Source organism: Aythya marila, assembly GCF_965140915.1.
Source record: "Aythya marila genome assembly, chromosome: 25".
NCBI classification, from domain to species: Eukaryota; Metazoa; Chordata; class Aves; order Anseriformes; family Anatidae; genus Aythya; species Aythya marila.
In genome coordinates, this window is record NC_139066.1 from 5,467,885 (window position 1) to 5,486,782 (window position 18,898).

General features: G+C 55.0%; 3 protein-coding genes across 3 annotated transcripts; 1 reads left to right on the plus strand and 2 right to left on the minus strand.

The window, feature by feature from the left end:
- Positions 1 to 4,859: 4,859 nt before the first annotated feature.
- Positions 4,860 to 10,281, minus strand: PSME3 (proteasome activator subunit 3). The gene is made up of 11 exons (XM_082779204.1): positions 10,126 to 10,281; positions 8,957 to 8,989; positions 8,591 to 8,653; positions 7,990 to 8,094; positions 7,666 to 7,714; positions 6,934 to 7,046; positions 6,351 to 6,419; positions 6,052 to 6,119; positions 5,845 to 5,899; positions 5,511 to 5,597; positions 4,860 to 5,070 (listed from the first exon to the last, which is right to left on the minus strand). The coding sequence occupies exons 1-11, from the start codon at positions 10,165 to 10,167 to the stop codon at positions 4,990 to 4,992; spliced, it is 765 nt and encodes a 254-aa protein (XP_082635330.1). The 5' UTR covers positions 10,168 to 10,281; the 3' UTR covers positions 4,860 to 4,989.
- Positions 10,282 to 10,557: 276 nt separating this feature from the next.
- BECN1 (beclin 1) lies at positions 10,558 to 14,664 on the plus strand. The gene is made up of 11 exons (XM_082779257.1): positions 10,558 to 10,752; positions 10,848 to 10,909; positions 10,998 to 11,056; positions 11,365 to 11,455; positions 11,681 to 11,817; positions 12,126 to 12,320; positions 12,541 to 12,687; positions 12,870 to 13,019; positions 13,104 to 13,164; positions 13,611 to 13,753; positions 14,054 to 14,664. The coding sequence occupies exons 1-11, from the start codon at positions 10,620 to 10,622 to the stop codon at positions 14,220 to 14,222; spliced, it is 1,347 nt and encodes a 448-aa protein (XP_082635383.1). The 5' UTR covers positions 10,558 to 10,619; the 3' UTR covers positions 14,223 to 14,664.
- A 121-nt stretch (positions 14,665 to 14,785) lies between these two features.
- On the minus strand, positions 14,786 to 18,577 carry CNTD1 (cyclin N-terminal domain containing 1; the record flags this gene model as incomplete). The annotated part of the gene is made up of 7 exons (XM_082778999.1): positions 14,786 to 15,495; positions 16,102 to 16,198; positions 16,591 to 16,735; positions 17,193 to 17,355; positions 17,859 to 18,027; positions 18,235 to 18,310; positions 18,412 to 18,577. 7 exons carry the CDS (start codon positions 18,575 to 18,577, stop codon positions 15,376 to 15,378), a joined length of 936 nt encoding a protein of 311 aa, XP_082635125.1. The 3' UTR covers positions 14,786 to 15,375.
- Between the last annotated feature and the right edge of the window lie 321 nt (positions 18,578 to 18,898).

Here is an 18,898-nt window from a genome sequence, read left to right on the forward strand (position 1 = left end):
GAACAACCAGCCCTTAGTTTGCACCTCTGAGCAGCCCTGAACTAACGAATCCCCCCGAATTCCACTGAAACGACATCAAGCAGCTTTTGCCTCTGCCTCAGATTCAAACAGAAACCGAGGTGCAGCTTCGGAGGAGTTCCCCCGAGGACAAGGCCGACCTTGTTCCTCCAGGAGAGCCTCCCGAATTTCGCGAGAGCCGCCCTCAGCCGTTGGTGCTCCCGGAGCATCACCGACAGCCCTCGGCCGAGCAGCACCGGGGGCAGACGAGACGCGCCACAATCCCTGCCTGCCCCCGAGCTGGTGCCGAGAAGCACGAGGAATCCAAGAGCACCAAAGCTGGAGAGATTCGACCCAACGTTTCCACTCCAGCTGCCAGCCTCACCTCGCCTCACCCGAGCCTTCCCGTCCTCCTCCTCCTCCTCCTCCTCTGTCAGAGTTTCCTGGTGGGAGACGGGGCCCTCCTCCAGCCCGCAGCTCGGCCTCGCGCCTTGCCTTGGGCTCGGCCTCGCTTACACCAGATACCACGCTGGCAGGCAGAGAGCCCCGCGGCTTTAGGACACGCTCCATTATCCTCACCACCCTGGGCAGCTCGCAGCCTTCTTTAGCCTCAGCTGCAGCTGGGCAGGCAGGGGAGAAGCGCGGCCGCTCTGCGTCAGCACCACTCGCCTCTGGTGCGCCAGCAAAGCCCCCGGAGCCACGGCAGTGCTTTCATGGGGCTGGAGAAGGGATCGCTCTGAAACATGGACACAGGCAACGGGAAGAGAGGACAGGTGATAAAAGAGCCTCTGCTATGCAGAACGCGACAGGTTTCAGCTTTACTCTGCTCTCACCGACTTCCCACCGGCCTCTGATGGCAGGAGGAGCCTGAGCAGCCCCGGACTGAGCACCCAAGCGTCAATTTCCACGTCAGTCTTCCAATCTGCGAGGTCAACAAAGCTTCGAGGGTTCCTTGGGGTTAGGGCTGAAAGAAGAATTCCCTTCTGGTGCAAGCCTAGAGCACAGAACCCCATTTCAGGGGTACCACCAAGCTGGGAGTGCTGCACAAACCCCAGAGGCTGCACACACCATGTCCACATTTCCCTGAAGTTCAAAAGAACAGCTAATTTACTCTTGACTTGGCCTCTTGGGTTTGCATCCCAGGGCCCCAAAAAGCCGAGCCACACGCTGCAATTACAGCCTGTCATTTTCCGGGCAGCCCAGCCGTAGTTTAGGAGAACTGGAGAAGCTCCACAGGCCCTGCGCTGCCCCGCAAATCACAACTCAGCCCTGCAGCCCGCCTGTCAGGAGGCTGAAAATAAAGTGTGGGAACGCTTATTGCTGTGCACGCCGGGTATTTGGAAGGCAACAAAAGCACAGAAGCCCCAACCTGCACTGACGTCCCCGTGACGAACGAGCCCACAGCACAGGGCCGCAGGGTACAGCTGGCACGACCGAAGCTCCCCGTGCCGCCTCTGCCACGGGGCTCACATCTAACAGCACGTCATTTAACACTATTTCTGCTGTATTTTTCAAGCTGAAGGCTTTTTAAAAGTCTGTGACGAGAATCAGCCTGCGCTTTCTGGAAGCGCTGTTTCAGAGCAAGCACAAGAGCCCTGAGCCCGTCCCCACCTCGCAGCAGCGAGCTCAGGGAGCCGAGCAGTTCCCTGAGCCTGCAGAGCCACGAAACCTGCGACGAAAAACCATCGGGGATCTTTAAGGGCCACGCAGGAGCTGCTGGTGCACCTTCCTCCGGAAGAAACCCGAGGCAGCTGAAAGCAAACCTAGAATTTTATAAATTACACGTCTCGCCACCAGCAGCGCAGCTTGTTTACGACCTGTTTGGTGCACAGACCTCGACTCAGCTCGCCAGGCTGACTGCCCCGTACCCAACACGGAGCGTTTCCCTCCTGCTGTTTATTTTGGCTGTTTATTTGGCTGTTCATTTAGGGGCTTCCACGCGGTGAGCTGCCCGCGCCTCCCAAAACAAAACACGGCCGCGCCGAGCTTGCTGCGCTTCGCTCACGCGGAAAGGTGGAGGTGGCAAAAAAACAGTCCCCGAAATTTATAGGAACCAAAAGCAGAGACAGGCGGCCTCTGGCTCAAGGAAACTCTGAGTCAGCGGCTGCCATGCAGCTGGGAAAGGAGCACAGTAGAGAAAAACCCTTGCCAGTTCCCCCTGATGTGAATGCGAAGCTGACGCCAAGCCAGACCTCGTCCCCTGGCGTACTCCCACCCTCGTTTGGTGCGCTCGTGTGAAGCTTTCTGGTGGAAATTGCTTGACCCTTACTCACGCTGGCTGCACTGTTTGTGCCCGCACGCCACCGCTGTGCTTTTATTCTCCTTCCACAGCTCTCACCTGCAGTGCAAACAGGGGCTGCGACGTCTCCAGAAGCTGAATGAGAGCCCTGACGGCGTCCTGGAGGGCAGAGCGGAGATCTCTGCAGCGAGGGGTGAAAATCCCATAGAAACCCTCCCCTGCTCCTGCGGGTGGCCCACGCTCCCTGCCAGCACCCAGCACAGCAGCCCTGGGTGCTCCATCCCTCACGGGGCTCCTGCGTGTCCCCTTTGTTCCCTCTGGCCGTGGTGAGGAGGTCCCCCTGCTGCTGCCCCACGTTGAGTCCTGCCCACGGCAGCCCCTCCAGCCCCAGGGATCGGTGTTTCCAGCTCCGTTTCCCCTTTCCCTGAGCAGAAGGGATTTGCCCACACCTCACAAAGCACCGCGAGGCAGGAAGGGGCCATCCACAAGCTGCTGCTGCTGCTGGGAGCAGGAACATTTCCACCAGGCCAGGGCTCACCGGGCCACCCGCAGCTCCTCGGGCTGATCGTGGGCCCCACCTAGCGGCACCCAAACCGGGCAGGGACGGAGCCTCGGGGTCACAGCACGGGCTGGACACCAGCAGCTGGCAGAAGGGAGATTAGGGAGAGGAGTTTCCTTTGGCTGTAGGTGAGTGTGACATTTACTGGGGGAGGCATTTGGGTGCCTGCCCCACGCAGCAGGGATGTGGGAGCAGCCCCGCTGCAGCTCTCTGAGCAAATCATGCAAATCCCTTGTGTCTGTGTGACCCGATGCGGCCTGAGTGCGATACGCAGGGCAAGAACAGGACCAAATACATCAATTCCAGGTCCCTGGGCCTAACGTAAGGCACGCTGAAGGGAGAGGAAGGACCTACAGAGCAACACACGGCGGCATACAACAGTCAAAATGAGGAATGAGAGGGCAGGGAAGGAGCGATTGGATGGGAGAAAGGCAGGACTGAGGACAGACACCGACATGGCACAGCGTGGGGAAGAGCTCGGTATCACAGACAAGGGGCTAGCTTAAAAGAATTCAAAGTACCTTATTTTAATTTCTTGACATGGTAAAAGTTTACATACTTTCATCTGGCAAAGAGAGCCCGACAAATTAAAAGGAATCGATACAAAGAAACACAAGGGGAAGTGCTGCTCCCAGACAGCAGCAAGAACGCAGTTGGTTTGTTACTGAATATTTATTAGTGGGAAGACTAAGAGTTGACTTACTACAAACAACAACAGAAGAGTCTATAGAAAGGGCCCGCGGCCCCCCACACTCTGGGCAAATCCCTGGGAAACCAGCAAGAGACAACATGGCTCTTAGAGGTGGAAGCAGAGGAAACAAAAACAAGTTTAAAAAAAAAAAAAAAGAGAGAAAAAAAAAAGAAGGGGAGAAAGTTCATTCCATTTGTCACTGTTGTTACACTGAAGTTAACACAACTAGTAAGGCTACTGCACAATAAGAATATACGGGTGGAACAGTGAGACCCAGGAAACAGCGAGGTTCCAGAAACAAATGATTTAAACATTCCCTGAATGCGGGACTGAAGTAGAAATACTATAAATAAGAAACTTTTGGAGCCTGCAGCGTTATGGGACCACTTCCCACACACAAAAACTTGACGCAACACAACCAGTCATTTCCAACGGGGTTTGTAATGGACCATGAAACGTTCCAGTGGCTTAAGAGACGCCGGGCACGCGAGGGTGCCCTTTTGCAGGGGAAAGACTAAAAGGTTTGCAGCGGCACCGGGTGGCAATCGGCCACCCTCACCCCAAGCACCGGCCGTCGGGGCTGGCCTGCTCCAGGGGAAGCACTGCCAGGAGACAGCGGGGCGCAGTCTGACCACGCGTGGAGACTGCCGTGGGTTTGGTATCAGAGCTCCGGGCCCTCCCTTCTCTCAGCCTGGGCAAAAAACAGCTCGTGCTGAAGGGACACCAGGACACGTGTGGAGTTAGCGTTGGTTTTAGCCACGGATGTGGCTCCAGGCCAGCTGCCAACAGCAGCAGAAGCCGCCTGAGCTCGCAACCAGCCAGTGCAGCGACCAGCCCCAGTGTGACAGGCACCACCTCGAGCTCTGCACTCACCTGAGCAGATCTGACGAGGCAGAGGCGGACGAGGCAGGCTCTGCCCGGTCAGAAAAACGCCAGGAAATGACTGCAGACCTCGCGGTGGGGCTGGAGCGTGGCTGCGGCCACCAGCCCAGAAGGGGCAGGGTCCCCTGTCCTTGCAATTAAGTCAGTGCAGAGCGTTGGCAGAGGGGCTGAGCTGCAGCCAGCAGGGACGAGAGCTGGCTTCCAGCCACCGCACCGCCACCCGGGCTGGGGCTCGCGCTGGTCTGCCCCGCTCCCAGAGACCCCAGGGAAGCCTCCAGCCAAAAACAGGACAGGACACGGGCTTGGTCTCTACTGGAGTTCCTACTAAGGTAGGAAGAAAGGCATGAAGGAATGATCCTGCCTGGCTGGTGCTCTCACTCTGCAGTAGCCTCAAGGGCATCCCAAAGCAGCAAGGCCGTTTCGTTACCAGTTACTAGAGGGAGGGAGAGCTCCTGAGACCTGAATAAAACCAATCACAAAACTAGGCGAGAATTTCTTTAGATTTTAACTAAGAATGCAATACTATTTCCAGCCAGTTTCCCATCTCGATAGTCACGTAACAAACCAAGGCAATGACGGTCTTTAGTTGACTGAACAGTTCTCAAGTTCAAACGTTGACACTTAATAGAGGGTCTCAGCATTGCTGCTCCGAGGCCTCTTGATCTTCTCAATGTTTTTAAGGATCATGTCATGCAAAGTGACCTGCGAAAAGGGAGAACACAACTCAGAAAAGAAGGGGGAGAGTCCTTTAGCATTCTGCTTTCACAACAAGCACTGATCAGAAGAGCAGCACAGCTCACCCTGGCACTGCTCTCGGCCCCTGCTTCACACATCTAACACAAAAATCACGTATCTGACATCAAAAAGAGAGTCTAGGAAGGGTTTGTACTGCCTGCAGACTTTAGGATCGCAGGTTCCCACAGGAGTGGAAGGAATATTTTGTGCTAGACTCCTGTGAGCGCTCAGCTGGAAACACCCCTGTGTCTCTGCAAGGTGGTGGGGAGGCAGCAAATGCTGAGCTCTTCTCAGAGCCAAATCAGACCGGGCGTAATCACAGGGAAAGGGGAAAGCAGCAAAAGGATCAAAAAGGCTCCCTACATTGCCATGCAGGAAGCCAGGGGGAGCTCTGGCTTTCCACTTACATATTGATTCCTCAGCTCTGAAATGATCAGGCGCAGACTAATGTACTCCTTCTCGTCGATCTCCGTCACGGTGCGGCGGTAATCCTCCTGCAGAGAGCAGACAGACGCGCGGCTGAGCGGCCCGAGGTCAGCGTGCCCCCCGCACACCACGCCAAGCTCCTGCTTTTTTACAAAGGAACCCCCCCCACTTCTCTAACGCAGACATTTCCCATCCTCGTCCAGCCCCCCGTTTCCCACAGGAGACCCTCCTCTCCAGGACAGGGACGAGCGGCCCCAGGAGTCCCAAAAAGCAGCGGCAGGTAACGCGCGGAGCTCCGCGTCCCCGTCTACTTACCACGTGAGGGTACTTAGCTATTTTGGAAACCAACTTTGCTCTTGTGATATAATATCTGGTAGGAAAACAGAGAGACTGAAGGTCAGACAAAGAGCACCGAGATTTTTTTTTTTCCCGGCCCAGCCTGCCCTAGAAAAGTTGGGGCATCTTCCCCACGCAGGCTGCTTTTCCCAAGAGGACTTCCCAAAAAGCTCGGCTCTTTCATACCTAGAAATCTGGTCCAGGTAGGATGCTGCCTCACTCTCCACGGTTCGAAGCTCAGCAACTGTTTCCTCCTGCAAGGGAGGAACAAAGAAGCCTTATCACGAGACTGCAACTGGCCTTCAGGGCTCTGAAAGCAACCTGTCTTGGGAGTTTCACGTCAAGCTCAGATTGGGGTTTTAAAACCTAAACCAGCCCCATGATTGCAGCCAGAAACCATCAAATGACTCAGAGGGAACCCCAAACCCACGTTCCTGGAGCACAGCTCCCTGCTGCAGCAGGGCTTGCGGCCAGGGCTGCCTCACCTGAATAGAAACACCAAAGTTGTTTCCATCTTCTATCCTGGGGATGAGAAGCTGCACCCACATTTTGACCTGCAGTGGAGAGATCACAAAAGAGATCAACGCCAGGATCTTCACAGGGACCTCCCAAGCCCCCTAAGGCCCTGCAGCTCGTGATGAACCCCTACAGGCCCCTCACGCTCACGACACTTCTGAGAAAATTGTTTCCCACGTGGCTGGGATGCCCCACAAGCCAGCACAAGAACAGCTTCTCACGAGAAGCTCTCCTGGCTGTGCCAAAGCAGCTCGCAGTGGGCATCTGAACGTGCAAAAGGAGGGTGAAGAAAGGCCCCGGGGAAGGAGCCTCCACAACAGACACCCTCCTCCTCCACGAGGTGTGCTGTGGAGCTCCCCGGGGGCTCAGGAAAAGAGCATTTCCCTACACCTACCTCCCAGCCACCTCTAGAACGTGGCATGAATCCTGAATTTCCTCATTGACAGAGACAGAGGGCGCTGCTCCCGCTGCTCTGAGAGGCTTTGCCTCGCTAGGATCAGAAGCCCTCTGGCGTCCCCGCCGCCCCAGCGCAGCGCTGCAGCCCGCACCCACCGTGTTACACTTCTCGATGAGCAGCCTGATCTCCGGTTTCACTTTCTCGATGATGTCCACCAGCTGCTGGTTGCTCTTCAGCATCCCGTTGGGCATCACAAACACTTTGGTACCTACGGGGGGCGGAGGAGACAAACGGCTCCCCGTCAGCCCCAGGCGGGAGCACGGAGAGAGGAGCAGCTCCTGCACCAGGAGATCAGACCCTGAGGGGTCCACCCGAGCTTTTTGCCTCCCGTAAAGGCCTGAGCCCCCCTAGAATAAACCTGTGGGGAAGGGGAAATCGGGCACGGGACAGCAGCGATTACCACAGAAGGAGGAAGAGAGGAAACACAGAGCTTAGATAAGGGCTGGAGAGCTGCGGGCTGCTGAGGCTAGGCACGGAGGATTTTCCTGGTGCACGTGTACGAGGTGTTGCTGCCTCGGCTTAATCCAAAGCCTGGCGCCTGCCTCCAGGTGAGGGAAGCTTCTAGCACAGAGCCACGGGGAGGCCAGCTGCCCGTCAGCCAAGCTCCAGCTAGCGCTACTTAACGCCTATCAGAGGAATCCAAATCATGCTTCTAAGAGCTGGAACCCGACTCCTCTACAACACAACATCCGTAGGCCAGGCCCTGAGCTTCCAGGACAGGTCTGCATGAGCAGCAGCTGCTGTCAGGACAGGGAAGTGGGGGCTCCCGAGATTTCACGGCCCTAAAGTGCAGCAAAAGAGCAATAGAGAGACTCGGGGACTCTTACCCTGAAAGGTTTCTTCGCGGTCTTCCAGCTTCCTCTTTTTCATATTTGGCTAAAACACACAAAACGTTTTACTCACAAACTAATCGGGCAGCTACCACCGCGTCGCAAAGGAAATGAGGAAAACATCAGCATCCCTGCTGGGCTCCTGGATTCGAAGCACCCTCCTTTAAAAACAACGGCTCCAGGCTCCAGAGCCCGATTTCTACAAGTCCTTTGGGAGAGCCACGGCGTGCTGTTAAACAAGAACACCCCAACCCCACGCAGAGCGGGCCATGCAGTTTTAATTATCAGCAGCGGGGATCTCAGCCAAGAGAGAAACCTTACCCCGTCCAGTCCGTCGTGGCTGTTGGTGAGAAGAATCGGGTCAGGCACTGGGAGGTTCATGTCCGAATGGATCTGGGTGAGATCATGAATATTCAGGATGGGCTCCTGGAAAACAAGGCAGGATCGGTGTTTAATGAGGAGTTCACAGCTTCTGGCCCACCAGGCGCAATGAGGCAACGCAAACTTGCAGATCTCTCACTGAGCCGACCACAAAATAAGAATGAATGAGGAAAATATCTGACAATGGGCCCGTGGAGAGGCCTCCCTCCGGCCCAGAGCAGAGCGCCAGCTCTAGATTAGGATCAAGGCCATTGTCTGCGCACGCACTGGAGCCCCGCAGCATCACGAAGGATAGCCCAGAGCCGCTGAATATGTAGGAAGGGTGAGCGTGCTGATCACACAAAGAGAGCTGGAGAAGGAAGCACCCCCTCTAGAGCTAACAGAGCTCCAGTGCATGCCGGCAGCTGAGCCACTGCTGCGTTTCTTTGTGATGGGGGGAAACACACAAGGAAGTGCAGGGGAAAGGCCTGTCCCCGTCACCTCGCTTTTCAGCAGGCTAAACAAAAACAAAAAGCAGGGCAGAAGACAACGTGGATCTTACTTTGAGGAACCCATCGAGTTCTAACAGCTTCTTTGGGAAAAAGTTTGCCACCAGATCTTCAGCCTGAGAGAGAAAGAACAGACGGTGAGGTGAAACTACCACGAGCAGACAAGAACACCGGGGAAACGGGCTGCCCCGAGGCAGGAAACAGAAGAGGAGGAGTTCTGCCAAGAGGCCTCACACACAGCCAAAAGGGGAAAGACGTCGGGAGAGCCACCGGGCTGTAAAACCTTGCTTCAGTCTCTGACTGAAGCCCTGAGCACTGCTACGGTTACAGAAGGGACTCAAATCACAGCAGAGCGCGTTGGGAAGATGCGCCCAGACAACCCCTTTGCTCCGTCACAACCCAGGCAGGGGGATGCTCACCTCGCTTGTGATCCGCTCCCTGAAGGAATCGACCTGCGGAAGAGACAAAGCAGCGGTAAGGAATCGCTCCCGAAAGGAAAAGAAAGAAAATGAGGGCTTGATGTAAGCCGAGAGCTGCTCTGCGTGATCATCCTCAGCCTGAACCGTGTGTCTCTCCTCGCTTTTATGAGTGGGGCCAAGCTGGGGAATCCCATGGGCGTGATGAGATGAAGGTACAGCTTGGTATCAGCCCAGCCCTGCTCTGTGCAGCAGCAGAGAGCACCCTCAGCCTGAGCCCTGGGCTTCCCCTTGCTTTTAGGAGCTGATGAACCACCCTCAGCCTGAACGCTGCACTTCTCCTTGCTTTTAGAAACAGGCAGACCGCTCACAGCCTGAATCTTCCAATTCTCCTTGTCTTTCCAAGGCAGGTACACCACCCTCAGCCTGAATCCTGGGCTTCAACTTGCTTTTAGGCACATGTAGTCCGCTTAAACCTTGCATCTCGCCTTGCTTTTCTGATCAGGCAGCCCGCTCTCAGCCTGAATCCTGGGCTTCTCCTTGCTTTTAGGAGCAGCTACACCTCCCTCAACCTAAACCTTGCATCCTTCCTCGCCTTTATTTGCTGACAGACCACCCCTCAGCCTGAACCCTTCCCCTCTCCTTGCTTTTCTGAGCAGCTACTCCCCCCTCAGCCTGCATCCTGGGCTCCTCCTTGCTTTTCTGAGCAGTCACCCCCCTCTTCGCCTGCACCTTGCGCTTCCCCTCGCTTTTAGGAGCGGGCAGCCTCAACCTCCCACCTCTCCTTCCCCTCACGAGGCAACCACGCCACCCTCACCCTGCACCTCGCTTATCCCCTCCCTATTTTAAGCAGGGCCTCACCGCGGAGGCCCCCACGCGGGGCGAGACGGGGCTCAAATCACCCAACCCCTCCGCTACCCCCACGGGCCGAGCTCCGCAGCGCTCAGAACAACCCGGAGGGGAACCGAGGAGGGAAAAACACCCCCCTTGGGTGCACTTTAACCCAACCGGAGCCCTTCAAGGGAGCATCCACACAGGCCTCGGGCCCGCCGGGGCCGCCGGGCCTAGCCCCGAGGCCCGGGCCGGCGCGGATCGCGCCGGCCCGGGCCTCGGGGCTAGGCCCGGCGGCCCCGGCGGGCCCTTAACGATGAGTTGCTGGCGGCGGAGCGCACCTTGAGCTTCACCTCCGGGTCCACCTTGAGCAACGAGGCCATGGCGGCGGGGCCTGCTCCGGGTCTCGCTGCGCCGCGGGGCCGCGCTCTGCCGCCGCCGCCGCCGGCTACCGCAGCGCCGCCGCCACCGCCGCCGCCGCCACCGCCGCCGCCGCCGGAAGTGAGCTCGGCGCGGAGAGGCAGCCAATGGGAGGTTGGATCTCTGCCCACGTGAGCGATGAGGAGGGTCCTGGTAGAGAGGAGGGAGGGAGGGAAATTAGGGGGTGTGTAGGAAGAGGGGGGGGTGGGGGGTTATGTAGCTGCCAGGACCTGGCGGGGAGGACTGGGGGGGTTGAGGGCGGAAGTGGAAGGGGAGAAGGGCGGAAGTGGAAGGAGAGAAGGGCGGAAGTGGAACAGGAGAGGGGCGGAAGTGGAGGGCTTGACTTCCGGCGGCGGGAGTAATGGCGGCGGCGGCGGTGGGAGCGCGGCGGTGAAGGGAGCCCGGTGGTGGCAGCATGGAGGGCGGGCGGGCCGGCGGTGGCGGCTGCACCACGCAGGTGAGCTTCGTGTGCCAGCGCTGCAGCCAGCCGCTGAAGCTCGACACCTCCTTCAAGATCCTCGACCGCCTCACCATCCAGGAGCTCACCGGTACCGGCAACGGGGGGGTGGTGGGGGGCGCGGAACGGGACCGGGACCGGGACCGGGGCCGGGTCTCGGCCGCTGACGGCTCCTCGCCCCCACAGCCCCGCTGCTCACCGCCCGGCCCGGGGATGCGCAGGAGGAGGAGAGCAGCGCCCTGAGCGAGGTACGGGGAGGGGGCACCGGGAGGACCGGGAGGGGGGAGCCGCCGGGCCCCGGTAACGGCGCCGCCTGCTCCTCCTTAACCCCTGTAGGAAGGCTTCGCAGAGAGCCGGCAGGACGGCGTGTCCAGAAGGTTCATCCCGCCTGCCAGGTACGGTGGGGAGCCCCCAAACCGGGCACCGGGGCTTTGGGGGGGGTGGGGAGGAGCCTCGGGCACTGCCCCTCACGGGGTGCCCCCGGTTTTGCCCCCATTTCCCCCGGTTTTGCCCCCCTCAGTGTATTTAGGGCACCGTTAATTGGTTGTGCGCTTTGGCCAAGCACCAAAACGCTGCCCCCTTCCTTCCCCCAAAAAATTGGGGGCGTTCTCCCCCGACTCCCACATCCCGGTCGCGCCCGGTTCCCCCGAGCCTCCTTCACCCCCACCCCCGGCGCTCGCTTCCCGGTGAAATTCGTCCCCAGAATGATGTCGACGGAGAGCGCCAACAGCTTCACGCTCATCGGAGAGGCGTCGGACGGCGGCACGATGGAAAACCTCAGCAGGAGGCTGAAGGCAAGTGGTGCGCGGGGGGGCAACCTCTGGTCCTCATCAAAATTCGGGTCCTCGTCACCACAAGGTGAAATTTCTTCCGTGACAGCCTTTGAGATGTTTTTCTCGCAAATAGTTTTAAAAAAGGTGGTTTAAAATCAAGATGTGGCTTGCAGAAATGTTTTTGGGAAGGGAAGAGGCGCGCCCGGCTGTCAGGAGCTCACGGGGGGGGATGGAATTTCTCCGCAGGTGACCGGCGACCTCTTCGACATCATGTCGGGGCAGACGGACGTGGATCACCCCCTGTGCGAGGAGTGCACGGACACGCTGCTGGACCAGCTGGACACGCAGCTCAACATCACCGAGAACGAGTGCCAGAACTACAAGTGAGCAGCCTGCTGGCCGTGGGTTCGTGCCCGGGGACTTGGGGACGGCGGGCACCGAGCTGGGGCCCTGGGAGGGCGAGGGCGCGAAGGGAGGCGCCGGCTGCGGTAGTAAAAAATCTTTGCTCGCCGTCTTGTAAAAGATTTTGGCTCCCCATCTCGTTCCTTTTTGCTGTTACATCTGCTCTCCTGGCTCACAGCGTGGAGCCAAAGTAAAAACGTAACGAGGATTAACCCTCGGCACAGGCAGAGTGGTTTTTGGCGGGGCGCAGGGCCGGGGCCGTGGCGGTGATGCTGCTGCTGCTCTGCAGGAGGTGCCTGGAGATCCTGGAGCAAATGAACGAGGACGATAAGGAGAAGCTGCAAACGGAGCTGAAGGAGCTGGCGCTGGAGGAAGAGCAGCTGATTCAGGAGCTGGAGGACGTGGAGAAGAACCGCAAGATCGTGGCCGAGGACTTCGAGAGGGTCAGGGCGGAGGCGGAGCGGCTGGAGCAGGAAGAAGCTCAGTGAGTGAAATCCATTACGCGGTGTGGATTTTGGGTAGATGAGATTGATAATCAGTGATAATTGATGAGATTAAAAAGGGGAGGGACCTGGAATTAATGCCCCAAACCAAGCTGCTAATTCCTTGCCAAAAAAAAACAACCAAGCAACTGTATTATAGCACGTGAGCGCTTCTCTTTTCCTGTAAGCCTCGTACCCAGCGGTGCTTGGTTTCCTTCGGAGGTACCAGAAGGAATACTGCGAGTTCAAGAGGCAGCAGCTGGAGCTGGACGACGAGCTGAAAAGCGTGGACAACCAGATGCGTTACGCCCAGATCCAGCTGGACAAGCTGAAGAAAACCAACGTCTTCAACGCCACCTTCCACATCTGGTAAGGCAGGCGGCGGCGGCGCTTCGGATTCCTTCACGAAAAGCGGAACAATTCAGTGTTTTCTGCCCGTTTTTCAAGCGGGGCCCCGAGCCTCCGTTGCGCGTTCCCAGGCGGCGCCATTTGCTTGGCGTGCTGCCGGCTGCTCCCGCCCGGCTGCTCCTTTATAAGCCCTCCTGTCGCAGGCACAGCGGTCAGTTTGGCACGATCAATAACTTCCGACTTGGCCGCCTCCCCAGCGTCCCCGTGGAATGGAACGAGATCAACGCGGCCTGGGGGCAGACGGTGCTGCTGCTGCACGCCCTCGCTAACAAAATGGGGCTGAAGTTTCAAAGGTAGGCGCAATAAAATCCGCGTTTCCCTTCCGTCCCAGAGAAAGGAGCTGAAGGCTCACCCGCCTCTGCCCCGTCTCCTTTCAGGTACCGCCTCGTACCGTACGGCAACCACTCCTACTTGGAGTCCCTCACGGACAAATCGAAGGTAAGGTCCTGCACGAGCTGGAGAAAAACGAGCTCGTGCAGCCCAGATCCCTGCTGAAAGGCGCCCAAGACCGAGACTCTGCTTCTGAGAGCGCACCTCTGGGGATTTATGCCCCAGGGAAATGGCTGCCTGGGTTTCTCCGCCAGGATCTCACTCCACGTCCACTCGTTGCCATCCAGGAGCTCTCAGATTACACAGAGCAACTGGCCCAAGGAAATTAACACGATTTAGGAAGGCCGTAGGTGATCAGGAACCTGAGTTTTCTCCTGCTAGCCAGCAGCACTCATGCAGCAGGCACTCAGCACAAAACCAGCACCACCTATTACACGCCACAAAGCTTTTTAAGCATCCTGTGACAAATTGGAAGTCTCAGCCAGGCTAAAGATCTGCGTTGGCAGCGTCTAAAGGGGAATGCTCGGGGTGCCTGAAGCTAATCTCTTTTGCAGGAGCTCCCCTTGTACTGCTCTGGAGGCCTGAGGTTCTTCTGGGACAATAAATTTGATCACGCCATGGTGGCTTTCTTGGACTGCGTGCAGCAGTTTAAGGAGGAAGTGGAAAAGGGCGAAACTCGGTTTTGTTTGCCTTACAGGTGAGTGCTGCTGTTACCCCCTGTCCTGCCTGGGCCTAGCCCACAGCCCCGCTTGCTGTTCCTGCCCTGGCTTTTGGGGATCATCGGGAGCTCTGCAGGGTGCAGGATTACCGCACTTGTTTTTATTCCACTGGGATTTAAAGCTAGTTCCTCAGGCAAAACTCCACGGCTTGCTAGATTTCTTTTAAAGTATTCTTAGGTAGAAGTTTCTGAGCATCCGATTGAAAGTTTGGTGCTTAACATCCCCTTGAAATTAAATGCTTGCTGTACTAATGTGCTAATCAACTTTGTGTGATGCAGGATGGACGTGGAGAAAGGCAAGATTGAGGATACAGGCGGCAGCGGCGGCTCCTACTCTATTAAAACGCAGTTTAACTCCGAGGAGCAATGGACAAAAGCCCTAAAGTTCATGTTAACTAACCTGAAATGGGGCCTTGCCTGGGTCTCGTCCCAATTCTACAACAAGTAACCACGGCAAGAGCTCGCCCTGGCAGCTGTGGCACCTGCTGCTTGTTGGAGAAACTCAAATCAAGCTGTCTCGTAAGGTTAACCAGTACGAAATGTTTACAATACCAAAAATCCACAAGACACTTTATTTAAAATACCGTTATGAGGAGTAGTATATAGAAAAGCAATATGTAAAGTTCTATCACGGAGCTGAACTGAATTAAAAAAATAATAATAATAATCAGCTGTTAAATAGATGCTAAAGTGGTGTTTGGGGGGTTAGAGAGATGTATATAAGTTATTGTCAAGGTTCAAACTGCCAGCGCTGTGGGGAGGGCTCTGGTACAGCCTAACAGAGCGTGGGGGTTAGGAAAGGAAAGTTTCCAATGCAGGGAATAACGTGGAAAAACCCTGAAGGTCTGTTTGGTCACTGCAGCTTGAAATAAAGTATTTTTTAAGTCGTATCAGCACTTGTTTTTGCCATGAGGGCTTGACACTGCTCGCTGTGCTATCAGCTATTTCTAACACTGTCTGGAGCTTGGTCCTGAACAGGGGCACACGGAAAAACGTCCCAATAAAACACGATTACAGCCCGAGTGCTTTCAGCTGGAACCTGAGCACCCCTTAGTGCTTAGACAACCGTGCTGAACAGGCCCCTGCTGCCAGGACAAAATGGGGGGGATTTTGTTCTTGCCACAATGCTGGCTGGCTCGATGGAGGTAAGAGCAACCAGGCTTCGGAGCGCTGGCAAAGAGGAACCTTAACAAGCAGCCTGGCAGAAAGAATTCGGTTTTAAAACAGCAGCAAACACAAACGGCAGCCCTGTCTGTAAGGGCTGGGCTGGGGCTTCCCAGCAGAGTAACGCTCACGTTGAGGCCTTTTCAAAACAACGCTCTTAGAATAAGTTTTCTGTTTCTTCAAGGAAAACATAATCACAACCTAAACGACGCAGCTCTACTAATAAAGCTTTTGGCGCTGGAAAACATAAGCACTGCTTTGTCTGTTACCTTCCCAGCGCTAGAGCACAGCCTAAAATAACGAGCTTCTCTAATTAAAACAGCACACAACAAGTTACAGAACACGCCGTGCTCAGAATCAGAAGAACAAGCCTACTGTTTGGGGTGCCCTGCGCGGTGTCGCAGATGATGGATGGATGGGTTCCATTTTTTGGAGCTTTACTTCCTCCGCTGCTGCTTTGGCGTGGTGCTGCCAAGGACGTGTTTCAGTACCGCATACGAAAATTCTAAGATGCTTTGTGAAGTGATGCCCGTAATGCAGTTTAAATGCTCCACAACCTTAAAAGTAACAATAATAATACTTATTGACAGTGTTTAAGGGACATTAATTTACAAAGCTACTTTTGAACACCCCCCAAATCTAACAAGAGCGGCAGGGCCCCACAAACCCCAAGACTAACACCTTTGCCAAAAGCTGAAACCTCTCTGTGTGAGGGAATGAGAGGATTTTTTTAAAGGAATTGCTTCTACCAAAGAAGTAAACTGGAAAAAAAAAAAGCTACAGAATGCTGCTCGCTGGGGTTAATGGGCTGCTTGTTACAGCATTCAGCAGCAGCTCGGGGAGAAAGCTCTCTGGTGGGATCACCGCTGTTTGCCAGTGAAGCTGCGTCTCTCTGGGTTCGTTCTAGCTGTGCAGAAGCTGAAGCACGAGGAGGACAAGCTGGCAGCAGCACGAACACACGCCTCTCTGCTGAATTGCTGGGCCATAACCCTTCCACCAAGGCGTGCACGCTTCCAGCCAATAAACTGGAAGGGGTCCCCTCCTTCGTGTCCCTCCCCATAGCCTGCCGGTCTCCCGGCTGTGCTAAAACACATAAACAAGCCTCCTTTTTCTTTTTTTTTTCCCCCTCCATGTGGAGCTAATTTGTTTGGAAATGACGGTACCTGCTTCCAGTGCTCGGGATTTAGTACGAAAGCGCTTGTGCTGATGATTCCAACTGCCAAGAGCATGAAATCTTCCTTTACTGCCAAAAACTTGGCTCTGCACAAGTAAAAGCGTCTCCTGGTTTAAAACGATGCTAGGTCTGTAGCTCCAAACCACCCACTTCTGTAAGCCCTGCACAGCCTCCGGCCACGTTAGCTCAGAGTCTTTCAGCCCAAATAAAACCGATGCTATCAGCGTTCGCCAACAGCCCTACAGCTGGATTTTTCAGTTGAAGTTAAACACTTTCCTAGCTTGCCCCGAAAGCAAACGTGCAGCACGTTGCTTTGAGCTGGTATGCAAAGATCCATCGACAATGCTGACAGCCCAACACATTAAAAAATTTAAAAGCAGGTGCCCAGAAAGCAGAAAAACGAGAACCAGGGTGCTATTTCTTAGCCTTTTTCCCAGGTTGCAACTTCAAAAACTTAATTTAAACGCAAGCCACTTACACCTGCAGTTCACTTGGTGTCGAATTTTCGATGGCAGTCTTCAGTAACGTGTCGTAGATGGCCTCTCTTTCAAGATACAAGAAGTCTAGTAGCTGCACACACATCTGATGCAAGGGCTTTGCAGGAAGTAAGCAGCCGTTATGTCCTGGTGTAGAGATCACACGTAATTAGCCATACGTTTGGGGTCATTCAGTTGAATCAGGAAGAGGCGCTAGTTACTCGAAGGGAGGGATGAAGATTTCTGGGGAGAAGTGCCCTTTGTTTCCGCAGCCTTCTCAATCTCAGCGTAATTACACTCATTCTGAGACTCAGGTTGTCAGAGGTAGGCAAAAAAAAATGGTTAAGTCATTTTAGAAAACGTGCTCTGGGGGTTTAAACTCAACCATTTACAGATTGGTTCGGGACTGGCAGTCAGACTGCGTCCTGCAGATCGATTAAAGACAAAGTTCTCACCTGAAAGGCAAAGTCTGAAAAGTTTCAGGCGCCCTCACAGTGTGCCAAGAGATGTAACGTGGGACGTTTGTTTCAGCCAGCTCTGTTTCAGTAACAGCTCCATTACTCTTAATAAAATCTTTACCATTCTCTCCTAACAATACTCTTACCTAAAACCTCGAGAAGCAACTCGATGTAAGCCAGAGGAGTTGACACATTGATCTGGAACTGCAGAGTTTCTAAAACAGCAAGCTCTGACTCGAGCAGCTCCTGTTTGGTGTACGAGTACTTTAAGGATTGCAGGAATTTTAAAGCTGTGTTGCAGTTAACTATCTGAAGAGGAAAAAAAACACCACCACAAGTTATTTTCTATTTTGAGAAAGGCAATAGGACACCTGTTACAATATTTGCTTCTTGCTTTGCTCCTCCTGTTAAATTTAAGCGTGACCCACTGCAGTTGTAAGACTGCACGTTAACCCAGCTGGCTCCCCAGCCTTTTAGCTGGCATGAAAAATCCAGCTGAGAACTTTTTCTTCGGTTCCTTGTAACCCCACAAACCTTCCCCAGCCAGGGGTGGGCCCTTTGCAGCTGTACGCTTCCCAACACCCACAGGCTGGGATTCTTAGCGATCCGTACTGGGAACACCTCCTGACAAATTTTTACACGAGGAAAGCCAATGAACCTGCCCTAAATGCAAGTAGTTTAGGGCCTCGTTTTGCTATCCTTTGTATTTTGTTATCACTCCTGATTTTCAGAAAGAAAATCGATTCTTTAAAGGTGTTAGATAATTCGCTACAGTACTGAAAATGCTACTGGCAAAAGTTTAGATAGCTTACATTATAGTGCAAGGAAAGTTTGCTTGCAAGCTGAATGCACGACACCAGTCGCAGGACAAACGTGTCATACATCTGTTCTTTCAGAGAGCTCCGACTGCTGCCTTCTTTGGTACCTTCCATGTTCTCACTGGGGGACTTACAGATTTGCTCTACTTGCTTGATCATAAACCTATGAAAAACACTTTGCTGCTAAGAAAAAAAAGAAGAAAAGCAATTCTGCACATACACAGAAAATACGTACAGCTATTGCCTTGAGCGAAGTAAAAGGGCGAAGCTCTAAATGAGAAAATTATTCTGTGTTGTTTGAATGACTGGCAAAGGGCAGGGCTGGTACAGCCACATGGGATGCGTGCTTCATTATCGAGGCGTTGATTACCTTTCAAGCAACTCTACCGCCTGATACCTTGCCGAATGGTCCAAGTGCCATTTTTCAGCCAAAAGGAAGATGAATTCTGAAGGGAAAAAAAAAAACATGAAACAGAATGAGCGCACATCATTGAATTCAGACGGACGCAGCTCATCAGGTGGCTGCTCCAGCCTCGAGGGGCCTCACCCACGGTCCTGCAATCCTTGCAGCAGCCGGCCTGGCCGGGCAGCTCGCTGAGGTACCGCTCGTTCTCCGCGGCCAGGCGCAGCAGCGAGGCCTCCATCACCTCGGGGGCCACCCCACCGAAGAGGGGCTCGGAGCTGTAAAACCTGGGCACCGCCTGGGACCCCATCCTAGCCATCCACCCCCCCCCCCCCCGAATTCAAAAAATTAAGGAATTGGGTAATTCCCAGCGCTAATTAATTGGGTAATTCCCTTAATTAACTATTTCGGTAACTCCGGGCAGTGATTATGTGGGTAAATCCCTTCATTACCGACAGGGGTGGGCACCTGAGGGGGGTGGCGAGGCCACCGGCCACAAGGGCCCACCTGGGGGCTGGGAGGCTTCACCCACAGCCTCCGAGGGTCGATGGGGCCGGGGCAGAAGCCCCGGGGGAGGCCCCGGGACCGGGACCGGGACCAGGGCTCCCAGTGCGGCCTCGACGCCCCCGAG